The following is a 22,985-nucleotide window of genomic DNA, read 5'->3' as shown; positions in this document are numbered from 1 at the left end:
CAGCTGCTGTCCGGACATGTGGAGCTTCTATCCGGACAGTTTTTGATCTGTGTCGTCCACAACCAAGGCAGAAGACTTCGTATCCAGACAGGCCTACCTCAGCCTACCTGCTGTCCGAACAGGTGCCGCGGGGCCACACAGAAGATCTGCTTTTGAGCAAATCCAAAAATTTCTTTTTCCAACTAACATTACTCAACCATTGAACCACCCAAAGTGTGTTTAGTACCCTTGCCCTCCCTCACAGAAGGAAAATAAAATAAGAGACACAAGAAGATTGAGCCTCTGATACATCACCATTTTATAATTTATACTAGCCTATATTTCTTACAAATAGTTCATATTCCCTAAAATAAGACTACTAAGTCAGACAACCATCAAAAGATAATGCTGTTTATATATGATTACAAAAGACACTAGTTATGACAATAATTTTTTTCAACAACAACAAAAGCATGTACAACAATCGACACCGGGACCCTAAATGGGACTTCATTGTGTCATGGCATAATTGGCATTGATCTCTTCACCGCCTCATGCTCCGCCTGCCTTGCGAGTAAAGACTACTCCGGAAACCTTTCCTTTTCTTTCGTTCTTCCTCCAAACAAGCAGACCTTCAAGGAAATGTTCAGCTACTTCATCCTAGTCCTTGTTGCTCGTTTAACAAATGCCTATTATGAGTGTTTTCTTTCCCATTTTCCTTCATGTCTTGCATCCCTTTCTTTCCGATCCATTACCTGCCTGGATCTACTCCCTCTAGACCCATGCCTTGGCGCAGACCCAAACCCACCAGGCTGTCCATCAAATGCCGAGACTGAGTCTGGATCCCCAACACTACCTGCATCACCCGAGTCCTTACTTCCATCCAAGTTTTCTTCATAACTGCTACCATATTCATCTGGACGTTCACGCGTCTGTAAAATTGTTGGTGGCTGGCCTGAAAAGTTCCGAGTCCCAGATAGAACAATAGTTGGCATTCCTACCATGGATGAACTGCTAGTAGAAATTTCAGGCTGCATGTTTCCACCAGTCGTTCTTGCACTCCCTCCACTTCCTGCTCTTGCATTCTCCCTTTCACGATACCTTTCCCGAGGGCGACTATCCAAAAAAAAAAACCATGATAGTAAGTAAGTCCATTAATACATAGAGAGCCGAATTAATATTCAACAGAAACCGAGTACTACAAGTTGCTTAAAGTGAATACAATAATATTAAATGCAACAATAAAAATATTTTCCAATGGCAGTTTCCAAATTATACAATTGTAGAAAGTACAGAAAATCTCGCATACCAGAATGACAAGGAACTTTACAATTCATTATCATAGATTTAAGAATGCATCCGTGAAACTCGAGACCTAGTTAATCTCCTAACTAGTTTGCCAAAATGCTTATGGTGATTGAATATCAACTGCCCGTTTACCACAGTTCACAATAAGGACAACCTCCATTAAATATTTATATACAAATTGTTTCATGCTCGGAAGATCATGCACATTAATCATATCAACATTATTAATATGAACATTAGAATTTATTCCAGATCAGAAACATTATGGTTGAACTGGATCGGTCTAATTAGGAGTTGAGGAAATCAACAGCTGAATAAGATTGCCAATGCAAGAAATCTGCTTCAGATTACCCTAATCGTCCAAGATATGGCAGGGTTGGATTATGCAAAAACACCTTTAAAATAAAAGCTTCAAATTTTGTTCGAGGTATTGGTGGAACTTATCACGCTGGGGCAAAATTACGGTTGGATGATCAGCAGGCTACAAATCATATCCAGACTCTAAGTTGATGAAATGCTACACATGAGAGAATAATGATCAAAATTACCAAAACATACCAAAAACAAAAACAAAGAACATGCAGTCGCACTCTTTTGAGTTTCACACTGAACTTGAGAATTTATGGTGTCTTTATTACGCATTTACACATCACTGATGATAAAGGATTTAATCATTTAAATAAAAAAAAGATCAGAATGAGCGCTCTCTCTCTTAACTCAGCAGTCTTCTAATGCATATTTATCATTTCTCATTGACAAAATTGTCCCAAAGAAACAGACCTCCAAGACCAGTGCAAACATTATTAAAGATAGTTTGGTAATTTCTTGAATGATGAAGAATACTTACCTACTATGTGTGGAGGAAGAAAAGTCACGTCGTGATGATCGGATTCCAGATTCAGCTTGCTCCAATTCACGCTGAAGTTCTCTCTAGAAAAAGAAAAAACCTTTAAGCATTTCAATCCAAAGAGAGTTAAAAAGGATATTACAGGAATAAATTTACACACATGTGACCCAATGGTAGAGTTGGTGGAACTTAGATATCACAAGTTCAATTCCTGAAAATAACCCATCAACATATTATGTGGTGATGAGGTCTGCTACATCCTGCATGTCCCTAACCCCGCTAAGTAGTTCACCTTTTACAGGCGAACATATGGTTCAGTGGTAGAGTTGTAGGTATGCAATCTAAAAGTCATAGGCTCAATTTCTGGAAATAGTCACTCCACATATTATATGGGGATAAGGTCCATCCACTGTGGAAGCCTTGTGCACGGGAGTTGTTTACCCTTTACAAGCTAACATGTGGCACAGTGATAGAGTTGTAGGGGTGCAACCTAGAGATCACATGTTCAATTCTTGGATTCAGCCTCTCCACATATTATGTGGAGGTAAGGTCTGCGTACATCCTGCCTGTTACCGACTCCATCCACTGCAGAAGCCTTGTGCACAATAGTTGATCACCTTTTTACAAGAATATTTTAGCTTAAAACACATAGCTGCAACAAGTAAACACAACTAAGATCCTAGTATAATTGCTCACATAATTGTAATTTGTACAAAGTGCCACCACGATGAAGATTTTCATCTATTTTAACCTCGATAAAAATTTACTCAGATCCTACTCTCAATGATAGCAGTCAAGCCTTAATATAGGTATCATATGCACATACAAGGTATAAGCCTCCCCAGAGGATACACTTGACTGTCACTATAGTCCTCACCACTATTAACAAACTATAATTCATGCTGTATGATGAGAAATATGATAATTATATATTCCACATAATTCACATGGTAGCAATAGTAATAATTACGGGAAAAAATTGAAATTTATGAATAAATTTAATCTCTTTATTGCAAAGGATAGGATACAGATACAGGATTACTTGAATTGGTAACTGAGATCTGACCTACACCACAGCTTATAATTTAGTTGGCAATAATACATCATTCAATTCTACAATATCCAAGAGTGGCAAAAGTGCAATTAAAATATGAGTTTTCTAATTACATTTTCATATACCATAAATCTACAGATTCAAGTATACTTCTAGGGTAGTACGATTTTATTCCCATATTTTTTTGCTGATCTGACTGGTAAAAGTTTTTACTTCAAAAAAAGAAAATCACTTTAAATTACACAAGAGTTCAAGCATAATATGTAGCGCATGCCTAAAAACAGGGAATAGTACAAAAATGTATATTGTGTGACGACAAGGACCACAAGGTTAACAGTGAGTGTTTGTGGTGCATATTAAGAACATCTCATGCAACTCAACTTAACCTTTACATATAAATAAATACATTCAGATAAACACAGGGCTTCATTGTATGTTGGATAAATCATCACATGGGGTAAGGTGGGAAATTTTGCTTCCAAATCGACATAAAATATATTGACAATGTCATCTGGGTCTACCTGATTTTTGTCATCTTAACCACATTTGCAGATTAGATACTAAAAGATTTCGAAGTTTTAAAAGTATGATACAGCAAGTTTTACAAAATTCTTGCCTGTGTTTGCCTCTCCTTCTCCATATCAAGATTGTGACGCAGCTCCCTGGTTTTGGCACGCTCAATTTCCAGCAACCGTTGTCTCTCAATCTCCTTTTCCACTTCTGCTGCCCTCTCCCTGACACATTTTAAGGTAAGAAGTTAGCACAGTTCTATGATTTCCTGTTTTTACAATTATGAATTTATGATCATAATCCACATATTACAACCTATCAAGTTCTTGCTGAAGTTCTGCTTCTCGTAAAACTGCTTCCTCTAAATATTTGTGACGGGCACGTCTCATGAGAAGTTTTTTTTGCCTTCGGGATACTATATCTTCTCGAAGTTTGGCCTTATCTCTGACAGAAAGGAATATCATTTAATAATATTAATAAAAACGTCAGAAACACCCAAGATGGAGAACATGCATAAAGAGACAGAAATATTATCAGAAGAAGTACTCTACAAGACTAAATGGCAACCATCGACAAAAGGCAATACAAAAATGAATATGAAAAAGATCAAACTGTATATCAAGTTGCAGGAAATTCGGTTTGGCTTTTAATTTTCATGAAAAAATATCATTATGTCAAAAGATCTCTGATACCACTAAGTTAGCTTGGCACCATTTTTTTCCACTTGTCAATGAGTTCAATCTATCGCAAAATCACAGCCGAAAGTAAAAAAGAATACATACAAGGATTGAATGCGGTCCTTGATTTGTTGAAGACTGCCATCCCCTACAGAAGCTGGACAATGCAAAATTGAACAGAAAACTTAATCAGTGCGAAAATAGGTGAAAAAGGAAGATGCAGCATTACTGGTGTAAATTTCTCACACGTGAAAACGAAGAATTATGACTGTGCCTATAGACCAAGAAAAGAGAAGCACCCTGATTCTCTTTTGTGGAATCTTTCGATGATTCTTGAAATGCAGATTCTTTCTGAATAAGGTCCAGTTCTATTTCAGCCTCCTCTAGTTCCTACAACATATTGCAATTAAACAATTCCATGTAGTTAACAGAACCAAACAAAAGATCACCATAACATGTTATCAGTTATCACCCTTACCGTGGCCTCTTGGTCGATTTTCTCTGAGAAAATATCACAGTATGAGTCAACAGAACTAAGACCCGCGAGGACCTGTTTCAAAATAAATTAATAAATAACTCCTCAGTAAATGTGATCAGGCACTAAGGAAACTTACGATAAATGATAATGCATGCAAGACTAAATATTTAGAGTATAAGAAACCATCATCTAAGGTAACCAAACCAGAAAGAATTCCCCTCAGCCATAGAACAAGTATATGTCCTCTACATTTTACAACTGCCAAAAGGATATTTTTAACTTCCAGTGTTCGATTTCCACATTAAATTTGATGAACAGAACAATGTGACACAGTAAACCGCTGTTATTAAGAAGTTCATCATCATCATCCCCTTTGTTCCAAATAGTTTGGAGTCAACTAGGGGAACCCATGAGACTTGAGAGAATCCAAAGGTAACAAGGTTGACTTACGATCATCTTCAAGGCTAGCAGAGTAACCTATACTACTTTGCTTGAGTTTATTTTCCCACTCGTACATAGTTAAACAACTCATTATTAACTTATAATCAACCCTACAAGTTCAAGCGAGATGCTTAAAAAGCTACTCAAACTCACATACAAAGTGCAGGCAAATATAGCTCGAATGCTGGGGACATGGCCTTCTGAAGACAGCCCAATAATAGTCGTCTTTGTCAGAACTAATTTTCTAAGATTGCTCAACACATAGCATGACACGCATGCACAAAGATACATGTTGGCATGCTCATGTGTGTTATAGATGCTACTTTGCAATTTCATTCTCGCTTGTTAACGACTTTTTCCAAGGAAACACTAGTAGAAAAGAGGACCAAGTACCAGAAATGGATTGTTAAACTAACAAGCCAAATTTAATCCACTGGAAAAAAATAAAGGGATGAAGTTCTAACAATTTGTAGAAGTAAAGCACCCCAAAGATTAGCAATCTAAAGAACATACAAAATACTCATCCACAAAAAGGTATGAGGACTGGAACACTATAGATACTCAATTTTGCATGGCACAAAATTTTCCCAAAATGGGGATGCCTAACTAGTAGCAGCATCTTTGAATAGCTATAAGTCTAAAAGTCGAGAACAAATGCGGCCTCAGATTGACTGACTGGCATTGTCATGCCACTCCAGAATATTTTTTTTAAAATGACAATCTTAGAATAAACGACAATTTTTTTATAGCTTGCTTCATTCTTTGTATTAGACTGTAATACATATGCAAACGCATAGATATGAATACTTCTTAAGGTGCCTGATAATAAGATTAAAACTTAAAAGGTATAATATGTTGACGAAGTACTACAATCAACAGGACTGAAGTAAATGTCCTTTTAGCGCACACATATCTTCCCCCCTTATCCATGCAGCATCAGTGTGCCAACAAGCTGAGAAAAGCCAAGTATCTATCTGTTAAAGGCTCGCTTATGGGGAAAAAAATGTTAAAGTAAAGGTCCAGCTTGACTCAAGCCTTAGGTTTCCTGCTCAGCTCAGCTTGTTTGTTACTTAGAGCCAAAATTACATTTTATACATCCCTACATACTTGTTATCCCAAGAGGCAGCATAAATGCATAATGAATACGATCAATATTATATTCTCATACATGGATATTGGATCCTGGGCTTGGAGATAAAATGTCAAAACGAACACCTTCAGGTCTATAAGAACAACAAAATATACCACAACATCACAAGTAGAAGTCCACAGCCTGACTGCATAAAATATCTTACCTGAAGAATCGATTCACGAGTGCTTCCAAAATCTGGATCAGGTTGTTGTGTAGGATTTGAAGTGAGCACTTCCCTAAGAACCTGATGCTCAAAGCATGATTGCTAAAGACAATTAAACTGTAATGCATCAAAGAGAATACATCCGAGAAGAATAGTGCTCTAAATACATTCAGCCCTTTCATGAATTTGATAATGCTAGAAAGGTTGCATGAACTATTTATATGTTATGCTACTGCAAGGAAATTTACATATAATGTCTACCAAGCACATACCTCCTTGTCTTCGTCCCTTTCATTTCTTAACCTACACAAGACTTCACACATCTTTTTCTCCAGATTCCCATGCCTGGCTTCTGAGAAAATGAAAGAGAATATTTTAGTTAAGAATACATCCAACTGAAATGCTCTTAAGTTTCTTGATTTTATAGAACTTAATTCATAAAAACAAAATAACAATGGAAAATACCAGTTTTTGAAATTCCTATGGTCTCGATATTTCTCCAGACATTTTGAGGTATCAAATAGATGTCTTCAGAAGAAGAGTGCAGGCAGGCACCAGCAATAAGTGCTAGTGAAAGCCGCAGTAATGGGCCTTCACATGTTGGATGTGCAAGTTTCCCTAAGCCATGAAAAACAGTATCCGCAGCGACAAGAAATGATTGCAAATGGTGCCGCTGAGCATATGGAATATAATCCACAAGAAGTGACATAGCACGAACTCTCAAAGTCAATGAAGTATCAGATGATGCCAGTAAAGCCACCCGATCCCATGTACCCGAAACCAGATGGGATAAAACTGGCTCAGGAACTGAAAGAATTGTGCCTGGAAAAATTAACTTATTGTGAATTTCAGAAGACACTACTACAGTTTCTGCGTTCACATCTTGGCCAACCAGTTTACCCAAGTGCTTTAGAGCTATAAGCCGTTGCTCGGGCTCCCGATGACCCAGCAATGCACAAAACAGATCAACAAGAGGATCCTCACTTTGATGATGGTTATGTATGCCTCTTGCAAATAACAATGACAACCATCTATCCGGCTGCAAACGCCAAGCAATTTTTGGTGCACCACATGAAAACCTTTTTATTGCTGAACAGATCGTATTTGTGACACTATCCAAGTGAAAACAATGTGGTAGTCCAAGTAAACAATCAACCATCACAGATGCAACTTCCCAACAACGGTTTTCTTGGAGTGCTGTAATGATTCCAGCAAGTCCCTCTTGGCTAAACCTCCAATGGACGGGGAACTGAGCACCGTCATTCTCTTCTACATTTTGAACTTTCTTTGCAACCAAAGTTAAGCATCTAGAGTACATAAAACACTGCGCTGATGTAATGGTCAACTTCTTGGCCAGTTGATGATGAAAATTCCAGCAGAGTTCAATAGCTGGGAAAAGCTTATTGATGAGGCTCTCCAAGTCTTCACAGAAGTCTTCTATTTGCTCAGAAGATAAATAACAATTCCTTTGATTAATGACGTCTAAAACATTATTTTCTTCCTTCTCTGAATCAAAAGAGTTTTGGCATATATCATCAAGAAACCAAGAATGGGATCCCGAGTTTTGGTCATCAAGTGAACCTGTGCTCACATCAGAAGAATGGGGGAGCTGAAGTGGTATAACACATAAAACTCTTAAAGTATGAGTCAACAAAGTTTTGCAACTCTCCATAACTTTCTGAAATGCACAAAGGTAGTCATGGAAAGAAGTGGTTGGCTCAAAAGCAGTAAAATCAACCCATAAAGTTACAGATTGCAACATTTCTCTTCTGCGCTGAAAGGAGAAATCAGGAAAAATACAAGCCAGGACGAAAATCGCCAGTGCTCTATTGCAACCTTTTTCCTCAGAATTATCTTGATTCTCCCTTTTTCCTTTCACGTTGATAAAAAGTTCATCGAAGCACAAGGACTCAAAGCTAAGACATAAATCATCATCTGATGTGTTTTCTTCATTAGATGCCTTATGCAACGAATATGATACAATTGGCTTCAGCAACCGCATCACAAGATCAAGAAATGATACATCACAATAGGAGGCCTTACAGAGGGATACCAAAATTTGCACCACTCTAGGGATTTCAGGCACCATTGCCTCCATGTGCTCAATAATAATGGCATCAAGTATGTACAGGATTATCGCTTTGGCATTCTTTGCAACATGACCTTTCAAATTATCAGGACAATTTCGATAGAAATTTTGTTTATTTTGAAAAATATCCCATGAACACAAGTCAGAAAACCAACACAAAATATCAGGCACAACACTGGGAGAGAGAGACTTCAGCTGCAACCCAACAGCCTCCAAAATGATTTCCCCAAAGGCTTCAAACTGAATTTTCATATTTGGAAAAAACTTACTAAGAGCAGGATATATCACACGAAAAGATTGTTCTCCACGTTCTTGATCAGCATTCTCATAACCTTGACCAATTGAAGAATCATGTTTCCCTCTGGATTGCTCAGACTTCCCATTTTCATAGGTTTTTCTGACCGCATTATCTACCATTGCAAGCTCATCAGCAAATATATATAGTAAATATGTCAACTGTGACAAGTCTGAAGCAAGGAAAAGCCTCTCTTTGATGTACTGTTTTGCATTACGAGATATAGCCATCCAGCCAATAAATCTAACTAAAGGGGAAGGAGAACTAGAAAATGTAGATATTCTCTGCATCCAGGTGGATGGAGAAATTAAATTGTGATAACGAACTCCATTATTGACAGTGACAATGCCTAATCCTTCATCACCCCCACTCGACACAATTACCAATCTTTGAAGTAGCACCCAGCGTTGCCGTATCCTGCAACTTTTTTCTGGGTCCAACTGCACATTTCCATCCTTGATTTGATTAAATAGGGATGTTAGCATCTCATTTAGATGCTCAGTAGATGCTATTATGATATCAATAACTTCTTCAGAAGCACAGTAAAGTTGAGTGGCCGAGTGCAAAAAAAACACCAGACAATGCAAAAGAATTTCATGCATCAAATGCTGCTTCCTTTTCAACCTCTCAATGAGAAATTTGCACAATAAACCTTGATTTCTCCGGAGCAGTGTGATTGCATCTGCAGATTGAAGATCAACAGCAGATAACTGTACCACTTGGTCATTGACTTCCTCAGTATAGTATGAAGAAAATTCCACATCAGACATGTTTTTCTGATACTTCAGGTCTAATTCAGCAGCTTCAACCAGTAATTGAAGAACAAACTTGTCCCTTTTCCTTTCAAGAAGAGCTATTGTTTCCAAGTCACATTTATTTCTTTTGGAAACTTTGGTCTGCTGAGAGATTTCAGGAGCTTTAACCCCGCTGACATTCAATAGGTCTGTGACCTTTGAACTGGCCTTGGAAGACATCATAAAAGTAGGATTAACATAGCATTCCGCTGCCAATAACAAAGCATCTATAGCAGCATCATGAGCTTCAGCAGCAATCTCATGGTTAGAGTGCAAATCTAAAGCCAAACGCTGAAATTCAGTAGCCCTGATCTCACAATCTCGAAAATTGACAAGTTGAAAAAAATCTGCTTGCAAGCTGGGGTAATCAGTAGCAAAAACTTCCTCTAAGACTAGGCCATTCTGGATTATCTTAGAAAATTTTTTCTCCACCACCTGTTTCTGTTCCCAGTAGACATCTTTCTGCTTGGAAATGAAGTTATGTTCAGTAGGGCTGCTAGAAACATTTCGCAGTACTATGTTACGCAGTTCAGGAGGGGCAAAGAAAAGACTAACGTCTTCATACATTTCAGTCTTGACAGCTGAATCAGTGACATCAATTTTTCCATCAGATTCATCTAGGCTATTTGATTTTGATGAAGCTCCATCATAGCGAAGACCAGAAGTGAGAGAAGAAACGGCTGAAGCTTCATGCTCAAGATCTTTCACATCAGGAGACCTGCAAAGGTCTATGTCTGGCGGCAACTGCATGTGAGGTTCCAAAATTGAGAGAATAACACTGCAAAAAAAGTTGCATAAATTGATTATAAATTTATAATGCTGTAACCGAAGAATAGACTGGCCACTGTGCAGGAAACAAGAGATGGTTTCTAATTTCAAGGATGGCGGCCGTGAAATTATGTATTACGCTGGCATATGAATTAGCTTAATTATTCTTACTAGTCATATGAGCATTTACAAGATATTTTGTAAACTTAGGAGTTAGGACATATAACACCAAAAGTAGATTAAAATTTTAATTAACAATTTTTTAAAATTTTGTTACATCCATAATTCTCTCAATATCTTCCAAGAGCCCAGAGAAAAAAAAGGAAAATGATAGGATAATTTCTTCAACAAAATCTACCCATCGCATTTTAAAAATAAAGGAGCCTGGTGTCAGCATGATACCTAGGAGCAACTGATCCACGTCTCCATTCAGATTCCAAGGAAGGAAGAATTGCTGGCTTTTGTACTGCTGTACGGATGACATTAAGGGCAATCACACAATTATGTTCCTGCTTTTCCATGAAAGTAAAAGATACATCTCCAAACGCTATTTTGCTTTTTAATGCATAGATAGCAGGATCAAGGAAGGGCTCTAGCATCTCCAAGAGAAAGAGAACTTTATGCTTAACTTCCTGAAACAAGCAACAAATAAGTCACCCCTGCCATTTTATAACAGATGAGGAACAATATCATAATTGTATAATTTCAATTTAAATATCCACTTAATTAAGAAATATTTTAATCATCAACCAAACGGGAAACAACTCTAACTACAAGAACTACCAAAGAAATGTATTTGATGTCATCTGACAGAAATTCAACCAGTTTATATTGCCAAAGACTAATTTTAGACACACATAGATACAAGCTTCAGACCACACGCAGAGACATGAGTAAGTAAGTACAGACACATGCAGAAACATAGCAGTGTACCTTATACTTCCCAAGTATTTCATCCATATGCCCACAAAGAGCCAGTACAACATATTTGAGGGCCGCACGAGCACGTGCTGGGGAATGCTGGGCACTCTGATAGATGTCAAGAAAAAATTGCTTTAAACAGATACCATACACATGGGGAAAAAAAAGTGAGAGAGAATGGAAGTTATCTGCAACAAGTTATCCAACAAATGAAAAATAATAAAATAGCCATAACATATCTTGCCAGAAAAACACAATAAAAAAAGGAAAAAACTTTGCGTTAAGATGGCTAGGAATCTAGGATAAGATATGAAATGAAACCAGCTACATGGAATAGTGGTAGTGATTATTTAAGTAAGGCAGGGAGATTAACAATTAAAAAAGCAATCTTTGAAACCTGCCATTTATTTCATGTCTATGTTTCATTTAGCCACTGCCATTCCTAACAATCTTGAAGCAACAATAGATTTCCTTGAGGAGACAGACAGTTGCAGGAAGTATCATGTGTCAGGCCTGTTATTACTTCTGTACTACTAATATTGATCATTCCTGCTAGACTTCCCGTGATAATAATATAAGCCAGTTACGTTCTTGTGAATTCCACCGCTTATATGTGAGTTGATTCATAATTCATTTGGTCATGGCAAAGGCAAAATGCCATACATATAAAGTATTGTCATTGTCCAGCCCCATAGGGATTACTAGCAATCTACAAGCCCAATTTCCAGATATATATTTCTTGGCGAAGTACAAGGGAGAAAAGGTGGAGAAAAACATGCCAATTCCACACATGACAGCCTAGAATATCAATTAACAAGAGAAGTAAGAGACTGGGTGAGTTGGAGAAGTTCAATCCTTTTCCTTCTTTTAAAAATATCTACAAGTACGAGAACACACCTATTATGAACACAAAGAAAGACCTAAAGTCGAAAGTGAAACTTATGCAGTCGAAGAAGCCCATCTTAATACATAAAAAAACTAATTTCCTCAATTCCTCGTCATTTTTTTACTGTCTCGAAGGAACTAAATGGCCTTTGAGTAAGTTGAAACCCTACTTGAACTTGTAAGTGATCATTACCTTCTTCCCTTCTTGTTGGTTTAGTGAACATTGTAACGTTAATGAAAATCATCTTTTCAATGTAATTGAGTAACTTTCTGCTAAATAAGCTTGTCGGTTGTATTCCAGGGTATCCCTTTGTAACTTTTCAACAAATTTCTTCTTTAACAGTTAAAGAAAATTATACGAAAATAAATCCCAGAGATAGTTAGCAAAATGAGAGTGGTCATATGAAGCCTTAACACGGCTGTACTGCCAAATAACTTCAAGATCACATGTCTTGACAATTTGCAGTCGGTTAAGTGAGGAGACAAGAGAACTAACACAGACCATGCTAAAACTCTTTCGCAAAATGATACAAAATAACATATGGTACAGCTTCCACAGCAACAAGTTAGGGACACCAATGAACTCTCGTGCCCATACTTTATCATTGTAAGATATTGTCCACTTTCCCAAGTCTATGCCCAACCCGTCACAAGGCCTTCCAAGACCTTTCAAGGCTCACAGCTTTAAAAAGCATTTTACTAATTCAAGGAACACGTGAGCTTATAAACTATCCATCATATATGTTAGAATATATATAAATAATGTGAAAAACCCCAACCCAACAAGTTAACTTATTGGGTTGAATGGCAGAGTAACTAATCTTAACATGGTACCGAAGTAGGAGGTCTTGGGTTCAAACCTTGCACATGTTGAGCCGTCGGAGTTCGCTAGCCCACACGTGAGGGAGAGTGTTAGAATATATATAAGTGATGTGAAAAACCTCAACCCAACAAGTAAACGTATTGGGTTGAATGACAAGTAACTCAACAATCTCCCTCTCACTTGTGTGTCGGGGTCAAACCCACCAAGTGGAACCATGAGTCAAAGTGAGTCAAACATGTACAATCCACATTTCTCTCTCTGATACCACTGTTAGGAAACGTCAATGTACTCCCATGCCTATACTTGACTAACATTGTAAGATATTGATCGCTTTCCCAAGTTTAAGTTCAAGCCCAACCCATTACAAGGCTTATAAGGTCTTTCAGGACCTTACATGGCTCACGGCTTTAAAATGAGACTTACTAAGTCAAGGAATACATGAGCTTATAAAATGTCCATCATATCTTTATTTTAGCGATGTGAGACTTTATCTCAACAGCAACAACTTTCATCTTTTCAAGGATGCAAAAAATATAAGATAGAATTCTATTTGAATACCATGTGTTAAGTTAAGTTCGAATCAACTAGGACAAATAAAATAGATAAAATGAGGTTAATCTACATAGGTTGTTGGCATGTTGGCAAATAAAAATGAATTCTCATCTTTATTTCCTTTTATGTCTGTTGAGTGCTTAGTCCAACCACATCAAGTGTCGAACATCCTCTATATAGATATTGTTCTGTTAAAAAAATACGTATATGGTATACCAGTTCATACGCAACAAGTACAACTTCACAACACAATTACTCTTTCCTTCCCTTCCTTCCAACAAATAGAGATACAATACAATTATCATGATACAATATAAATAGATATACATACCTGAATTGTGCCCAAAAGTTCCTCTAGAAGCTCAATAGTTAGATCAATCTGCATGACAATCGGCCATAGAATTGAGAATCAAGGAAGTTAACCATAGACAAAACAAGATTCAAAGACCAAAGGCAGACATTTTACAGCAGAATTAGACCATAACAACTGGTAATGATAAGACTTTGTACCAACCTTTGCAATCACTTGAGCGGTCCAAGGAGAGAGCACACCAGAACACAGATCGATCAAAACACATGCAGCTTTAGCCTGAAGAAGTCGAGGTTAAGGCAGTTTCCTTCCATTTAAGCATCAGTATTCATGGTTACAGAGCCCAAATGATATTAAAAGTGCTTTCAATAGTGGAAAGTATAGTAGAAGGATATAAACTCAGGAAAAAAAAAAACTTAAGAGCACCTATTTGTCTCTCCCTCCAGTGGATAGGGATGACGAGGAAGAGAAAGAGACTCACCAAAAAATGAAAATCCCTTTACAGATCAAGACAAGTACAAAGTGAGAATGGCCTTTATTGTTTATTTATTCAAGCAACAACTGTAATTATTTATACATGGCTAAGAGGGTCATGGTAAAATAGGGTTTAGCACTTATAGGACTATAGCAGGGCAATTGATTTGAATCAAATCCTCGTCTTTATAGAAATTTTCTTCTCCTCTGTTCTCCTCCAGCACTTGTACATTGCCCTATAGCTCATAGTTTATGAGCCAGATCAGCTGGAAATTGCAGTTTTTATTAGACCTTAGTTACTTGGTATTGATCTCAGTACCTTTGAAATCTACCACAGTTGCAATAGTTTATGTTATGTCATATCCCACGAATACATCACACCATAAAAGCAAAATGTATATGACTATATGCTACTAAGATAATTAAAAATAACTGAGAGTAGCAATACAAACATGGGATGGCGAATATGACGACAAATAGCCAGCACAGGCGTGAAGAAGAGGACGGTACAATGATGAAGATGAAGTGGCTACAATCTGCAACATTAGGGGAAATAAAATCACATATGGCCAAAAGAAAGTAGAAGAAAAAACTTCATGTTAACAAAATATGTAACCTGGGAAAGGGCTTGATGTACAAAAGGTTGCTTCCATTGAGAGAAGCTATCATCGACCTGATACCCAAGGCTGTTCACAGATGGACGAAGAGCTACAAAAGATCACAGAGCACACCCAATATATAAAAAAAAAAAAAATTAAAGCAACGACGACAAATTAAGGTTCTCATATTTTTCTAACAAAAATAACAGTTTTCTTGCTACAAAAGCAGTAGTCAACAAAACTTCTAAGTTATTCTAGTATTTATAGAACAATATTATACAGAGAAACAAAATGCCCTATTAATCAGATAAATTCAAGAAACAATCTTACACCCTTCAGCATTATTATATACACAAACACACACACACATACACATATTATCTGAAAGAATTTCAAGGAACCCTAAATCTCTAACAACTAATGACAAGCTTGAGTTAGACCAACCCTAAAAATGTATTCCAAGTAACACCTGCCTGACAGCAATGTTTTTGCACTGACCTGGCAGCAATGCTTGTACAAGTGGTAATGCGGACCAAAAGTCAGAAGCACTCTCCGCCAATTTACAGCAAAGCAGAGGCTGCAAGACATACAAATCTTGAAAGTAAAATGACAGATACAAATAACAGAAAAAAGAAATACAAACTGAAGAAATACAAAGTCAATACCCAAAGAGTATATATTTTGGTTAACGTAATCAACCTGTGACGCACAAGCATAAAGAATATGCAAAATCCCTTCTTCTACTGCCGCAATATCCAAAACACTAAGAATACTAGAGTCCCAGTGTTCGTCGAGCATCCGGAAATCCTCTCCAAACAAGCTTGAGTAATCGTATAAATGAACAGGGTGAGATACTTCAATTTTTGATGCCTCATCCAACACCGGTATAACTTCACTAGTTTCTTGTACCGTAATAGGATCTACAAGCCTATGCAGCACACAACAAGCCTGAAACAAAGAGCATAATTTTTTTAGCTATAACTTAGCGCCTAAATCTTGACATCTCGGAGAGAGATACTTTACCATTCTGCAAACAGTTCCTAGATCAGACTCCTTATATGCCTTTCTCAGCAGCACAAAAATTACATCTGGGCGGAATACCGCAGAACTAGATGTGGATGAGACAAAATGTGGTGCACTACGTGATCTCCTAGGCTACAAATACAGAAAGCAGGCAGTGAGTAAAGTAACAAGTTAATTGCCATTCAAAGCACATCTTCATTAATAGTCAGGAGAAAAACAGGGAAGAGAGTGAGAAAGCTTAAATTATGCTGATATATGGCCATAAAAATTGCTGCGAATTAAGAGAAACGATGAATATCCTCACAATCAAGATGAACAATATGTTTGTCCCACATGTGGGTCACTTGCTTTTTGCGCCTCTATATTTCAATTCATAAGGATAAATAATAACTTTCTTTTACCTTTTGCACCAGTTTAAACATTATTGAAACACAAAAGTCACACAATAAGGTCAGATATTATACTAACTGTGTTGAGCAAAATCAAAAGGAACCATTTTCGTTAACAGACTGGTATCATTTTCAAGAAAAAAGAAAAGTATCATTTTCCTTAACAGACTAGTAATTGCTTCTCTAGGGAAGGCAACAAATTGAAGTTTCAGTTGAATTATCACGATCAACATGCATTTGAGAAAAGGGCCTTTTTCGTATTTGGAACTTCATTTATATTCCAACTTTGTTATTGCTTTTTTTCTGGGAGCTTCGGGGAAGTGGGTTAACTAGCAATTGCAACTTAAAGTGCAAAGGATGTACCTCAAAGTTAGAGGAAACAGTTAATGATGCTGATGTTTGACTGTTTTTATTAACTTCAAATTCACTAATATTGCTGGATGACCTTGCAGCTTCCCTGTAGCATCATTAAAATATTTTGGTTATCACGATAAAATCAAAATAGCTACATAGCCTATAAATGTGAAGGGAAAAAAACATAACAGACAAATATGGACTTGAATGAACTTCAATAGTAGGCAACTGAGGAAGTACAAATTTATGGCTCCTATGACAAATGCTTAAAGTACACAAGTCAAAAGCATGGCGAATGAAAGGAACCAATCAACGGTTCACAATTTATTTGGAACGATTGCTTACTGTAAAATAACCCACAACACAATTGCTTCTCCCAATAGATTGTCAAAAGCATTGTGAATGGAAGGTTCCAATTAAGGGAACATCTGACTAGCTAGAAAGCCCAAGTGAAAGATAACTTTCACTGCAGAACCTAAACCAGAAATTTTGATTATCAGCTCCTTCTTAGGGTCCCAGCCATCACCTCAAGATAAGTAGTTCACACAAGAGTGTCTCGCTTTGAGCATATTCAAACAAGTAGAAGAGCTGGAACATGCATATAAAATTATAAATTGCTCATGGGGGAAACAAACCTTTCATTCACAACATGCAGTATTGGGTAACATGGGCCCACAAGCAAGGCAAGAAAACGTAATTTATGCTCAGCAGCATCTGGGAAGCAGTGAAGGTCGGCCTGCACAGTGACAAGACAAAATGCCCGTCAACCAATAATGGCAAATGGAAGAGGCCCATAATCAAACCTAAAACAGTTGGAACATTTAAAATAAGCATGAAGCCAAGAAACAGTTTTCTTGCAGTTATAAGCCTTTGAGCTTCTGTACTTTCCTTTTTACACCATTAAAGGATAATGTCAGTCTTTGAGTACCTATGACATATTATGCTAATCTAATGTCTCTTACTACCATGCTTTCTTTCCTTCACAATCCTTCCTGTTTAAAAAAATTTACCTCCCCTTCTTTTTCTTGGTCCTTGCTACATGTTTCATTATCTATTTCACCAAGCAATACAAATCTGTCTATGTATTTCCCTGAGAAATCACAGCTTCCTTACCGTACTACTTGTGTAATTTTCATTTTATTTTCAGTTAGCATAAGCTGTTTTACTAAATTTTTAAATTTTCATAAATATACATAGGTATGCAAACTTGAAATGAATTTTTCACAATGTACATATGTTGCTGTGGTGCCTTAGATTAGCATAGAACTTAGTTTTTCTCTTTTTTTATATTTATACATCGGATTCGTTTCCTATTTGGATACTTTTTATACTACGATAATCTGACTAAAAATTTTAACAGGTTTATATATATAAAAAGAAAATATCAATTTACTTACTTTTGTGGCACCAAAAGGTACTGAATCCAGCCATGGTAACAAATATAATAAGGAAAAGGAAACTTAAATGACACAAGTGTACCTCAAGTTGTGGAAGGAAGACAAGCAGCCGATTTGTGATGTCTTGAAGCAACTACAAACTATTGAGCATCAGACGGCAAGGAAACACAAATGATAGAAGTTGGCAACACAGAAAAGCATCATAGACAGGATAGTTAATGTGAACCACCTGAAGATGTATATCGTCAGCATCTTGCTTGTGTGATATAATGTGTGGCAACAAATGATTAACAACTGGTTGAAATTCTGGTTCCAGACCAGTTACTGAAATCCCAATGAGCTGCAAAGAAGATGAAATTATGGAAGAAACTATTACGCTAAGTCGCTAACACAATAATTGCCCGAAAAGGGTTCTTCAGGGGCTTGAAATTAGTCGTTAAAGAACATGCTTGATGCAAGATATCGTTTAAAATATGTAACCATAATTCTAAAGAAAGAAAACATTATAGGGGAAATAGCCAAGCAAATTTTCAAGGCTGAATATTAATTCAGTTGAAATTTAATAGATGCAAAACAAGAAAATGGAGAGGGAAAAAAAAAAAGAAAAAACCTCACATACTTGAATGAAAAAAATTGAGACATAATATAGCAAAAAGTAAACACCAATCCTCATATACCTGAATGAAAAAAATTGCTATGGGATTTCCCCGCAAGCAAGATATTCTCACATAGCGGCATGGAGTGTAATTCATGGGGTATATCATATCACGACGAGGTGCTTCGCAGCGCGGGCGGACTTTCACAAAAGTTTCTGGCTGGCAATGGGAAAAATTGAGGAAGAAAAAGAAAGAAATAAGCTTTTAAAAAAATAAAAAGGAACGCCAACATCACTGTAGCTATAACAAATAACTTATATATAAAATGCAACAGACTTTATGAGAGGTACTCTCTAGGTAGTACCCTTCACCCAAATAGGCAATAACATTATTAACACCGAAGAACAGTAAATCTTAAATCATTTAGTTGAATCTTTTAAATGTGTTAAACAAAGCATCAGAGATCGATGAAACTTCAATCAGTACAGCACCATAAATTTCCTGAAAAGTAAAGTTTTACCATTGGTAGTAAAATGATTAGTCCAACATGAGCTATCTGACGCACCAAGCCTAGGGACTCCCTATAAGCTGGGGAAAGTGAAGCTCATGGAAAGCCCGTGACAATTTAACATCTGAAAGGCCATCTTGGCACTGAATATGACACCAATGAATAAGGATCATGTCAAATAAAACTTGAAAGTTATTTTGTTAGATAGACTCAAGGATATATAAGTTATTCTACGATCGATCTGGGTGGCCACAACCTAATGTTAAAAATACCACTTGTAGTGGTTATCCGAGCATAAGAGGAGGTAGCTTTTAAAGGAGGAAATTCCAAGAATATTTCTACAGGGAATCTCTAACGAAGAAGAGAAGCAATAGCTGCTTAAATAGGATTTCATAAACAGAGGAAAAAAAAAAAGGACTTGCAGCATTGAACACCGAATCATTACTTAATTTTTAGTTAAGTTTTTTTTTGTGATGAAAAAAGTATATTGAAGAATAACAAAGGGGCACAACCCATGTACAATCATTTATAAGGGAAGGTGTTCTTTTATTTGATGTATCAACCAGCCCATGAAACAAGCAATCCTCTTGCTGATAGAAGGTGCAACTATGGTCCCTATCTTGTTAGGGGGTTAGGGAAACACTTAAAACTTCGCTTCTTTCATTAAATCTTCGTAATTCTATCCTTTCTTCAAAACAAAGAACTCATCCTGAAATTCGAATCACACCTATCTATGGATTCATCACACCTAAACTCCCTGATGCTCTTCTCCCCCAACAAGTACCACCACAGTTATTAATTTAGGCTTGGGAAACTGGTTACATATAGGTAACATTGGTGCCCCCATGATTTTTGCCACTTCCATGGTGGTTTGGTTAAAAATAGTGATGAGGCCAATAACAGTGGTGTGTGGTGGCTCAGCAGCTTGGCTTATTTGTGGTGGCGCAAACTCTACTTTGGTGGAGTTTGCTGGACTCTTGGTTCGTGAAAAGAAGAATATGAGAATTGTGTCATCCATTTTTTCTGATTAAGGAAGAGTAAGAGCAGACAGTTACACGTGATTGAGAGATTGTTGGTTATATATTAATTGAAATCTCATACCCATATAATAGTAAAGAATGCAAGAAAGATTAGTACACAACCCATTGCCTGTTTTCCAAAAAAATGGAGCGAAATGTTATCATTGCACAAACACCGCTAGAACAGGAGGATCAGAAAATATCCATCTCCCCAACTTTCTTCATAATAAGTGCTATTATTGCCAAATTGGAATGCATACATATCAAGACCTATAGGTCCTGTACCCAATACACAGTTAAACTATCAAGAATGTGCCCCCCAAAAAGAATAACTTTAATAAATGGTTCTATAAGCTAACATTGTAACTTAAGCTCACTACGTAGTTTGACATCAACAATGTACCCAATAAATAAAGAAAATAACTACAATAACTGGTTCAAAAAGCTAACCTTGTAGCGTAATCCAACCGAAATTTCCCATTCTAGAACCGACTTATTGTAGATTCGTAGGTGCGATAGTAGGCAAGGTTCCTACAAACAAGCATAAAAATCTATCAACTCTCATTGCATATACTCAATAACGAAAATTTTAAAAAAGAATGGCACTAATCATACAAAAACATAAAGCTTGAATATCATGCTCATAAATTTTAAGGGAAAAAAAAAAACTAAAATCTGCTAATCACACTAGGACGCATTATATTTAACAGAGAAGTAGAATGAATAAAATTACGTCGAGCTCAAGAAGGATCCATTCTTTGGTGTTGGTGGCGGTGGACCAGTGAGTACGGAGGTCAGAGTCGAGGACATTCGAGGCCTTCTGCGTTGCCGTTTCGCGCGACATCCCCTTAACCTTGAATCCTAGGGGTTTCACTCTTGGCTCCAATTCTACCTCCATCTCTCCCCACACTCTGTTTTCTACTTCCCTGCAATTGCCGTCGTGAGGGCTCAAACTGCGAAGAGCGAGAGGTCTACGGTTAAACAACCGTAACTAGCTGAAGCGACAGACAGAGAGAGCTTCAGTTTGATGGTTTTAAGACTGCCGACTTTCCTGAAGAGAAGAAGCACCTGGTGTTCGTTATTGGGCTAATGATACGGCGTGCATTGTTGGGCTAATGATATGGTATGGTGCGAGGATAGGGTTGGGCCTTATCTTTATTCCAATAACAAGACATGGGCCTGGCCCATACAATGAACGGACTAACGAAGTATATCGGCCCAATCTTGTATATGTCCTGGCCTCTTGATGAAGGTCCTTATACTTCCGACAAGACTTTAGATAAATTCGACGTAGTCCACAAGCCCAACAACAATATGATATTGTCCGCTTTGACCCAAAGCCCTCACGGATTTTCTCCTCCATGCCCAATGTCCTCATTTAAGCCCAGAAAATGGATCTTATTATGTTATGCTGTGGACACTCCTTATCTACTAGCTACTCATTCCTTTTTTTACCAATGTGGGATCTCATCACCTCTATGAGGCGCTCTCAGCTGAATCAGTTTGAGTCGGTTCCCCCTCTATTCAAGCTTTACTCACCTCTAATTGTAATCTCGTTTGATTAATGAAATTTCTTCTTTTAAAAAAAAGAATTACTAAATTATTCCAAGTTTTAGGGGTATAAATTTATACATAGTTTCTATGTATAAGACCTCATAATGGATAATATTATACTTCCTTAAAATTGGATCAAATACCGTAGGGTATTATTAACATATAATTTTACATTATCTCATGCATTATCCAAACAGACCCAATAATCTAGCTAGATTGTTGGAGGTGCCCTTTATGGGTAACAAAAAATTTTATTTTTATTTTTAAAAATCATAAATAATTAAATATGTAGTATTTTTCATAACAAACCCAACAATATATTTTTTGTTCGAAACAAAAATCAAATTCATCGTGATCAAAATACTGAATATTTTGAGTTTATATCTGACGGTCTAGAATTGTCATCTCATTTTAATGTTAAATTTGATTTTTGTTTCGAACAAAAAAATATATCGTTGGGTTCGTTACGATGAACACTACATAGTTATGATTTTTAAAAGTAAAAATAAAATTTTATTGCCCAAAAAGGGCATTACAGCGGGGCAACCACTTGTCTAACACTATGTATAGAAAGAAGAGAGGCAATTTGTATTTATGACATAATAAAATTTAAATAGTTTAGCACATCATTTTGTTGAGGCTTGAGACTTGAGATGATAAAAAAGATGGCAAACAAGAGAACATAGGTATATCTTTGCGGTAATACTATGCATCCCTAACAAATCAATTTAGCCATAGTCAGTCATAACATGTAATTAGACAACGTAATAATGAAATTCAATTTAATTAGATAATGTAATACTGTTATGACTGATTATAGGCGAAAATGTTAGGGATATAAGTCATTTTCGATATTTTTTAATGAAATATTTTATCATAGTAAAAATTGCAATTTTATTATATATTGCACTCAAAACCAATAATTTGTTTTTTAGATTTCTTTAATCATAAAAGTCCCAAATAATCATTCAATCATCAAGTTAGATTTTGTTACAAACCAATATAATAAAGATATTTTCCCTTATTTGTTTTACTATATAAATATG

General features: G+C 36.7%; 1 protein-coding gene across 1 annotated transcript; it reads right to left on the bottom strand.

Annotated features, from left to right (window-relative positions):
• Positions 1-262: 262 nt before the first annotated feature.
• LOC119996907 lies at positions 263-21,457 on the bottom strand. The gene is made up of 26 exons (XM_038843686.1): positions 21,119-21,457; positions 20,836-20,916; positions 18,940-19,077; positions 18,492-18,602; positions 18,345-18,395; positions 17,501-17,601; positions 16,875-16,968; positions 16,123-16,254; positions 15,799-16,047; positions 15,598-15,676; positions 15,117-15,208; positions 14,953-15,036; positions 14,231-14,305; positions 14,048-14,095; positions 11,469-11,564; positions 10,938-11,167; positions 7,055-10,545; positions 6,862-6,941; positions 6,590-6,670; positions 4,854-4,925; positions 4,624-4,765; positions 4,481-4,559; positions 4,014-4,142; positions 3,805-3,922; positions 2,135-2,217; positions 263-1,095 (listed from the first exon to the last, which is right to left on the bottom strand). The coding sequence occupies exons 1-26, from the start codon at positions 21,281-21,283 to the stop codon at positions 672-674; spliced, it is 6,525 nt and encodes a 2,174-aa protein (XP_038699614.1). The 5' UTR covers positions 21,284-21,457; the 3' UTR covers positions 263-671.
• Between the last annotated feature and the right edge of the window lie 1,528 nt (positions 21,458-22,985).

This window comes from Tripterygium wilfordii, chromosome 4 (genome assembly GCF_013401445.1).
Source record: "Tripterygium wilfordii isolate XIE 37 chromosome 4, ASM1340144v1, whole genome shotgun sequence".
Lineage (NCBI taxonomy): Eukaryota > Viridiplantae > Streptophyta > Magnoliopsida > Celastrales > Celastraceae > Tripterygium > Tripterygium wilfordii.
The sequence above is the reverse complement of the archived record's forward strand: the minus strand, read 5'-3'. Positions and strand labels throughout refer to the sequence as shown.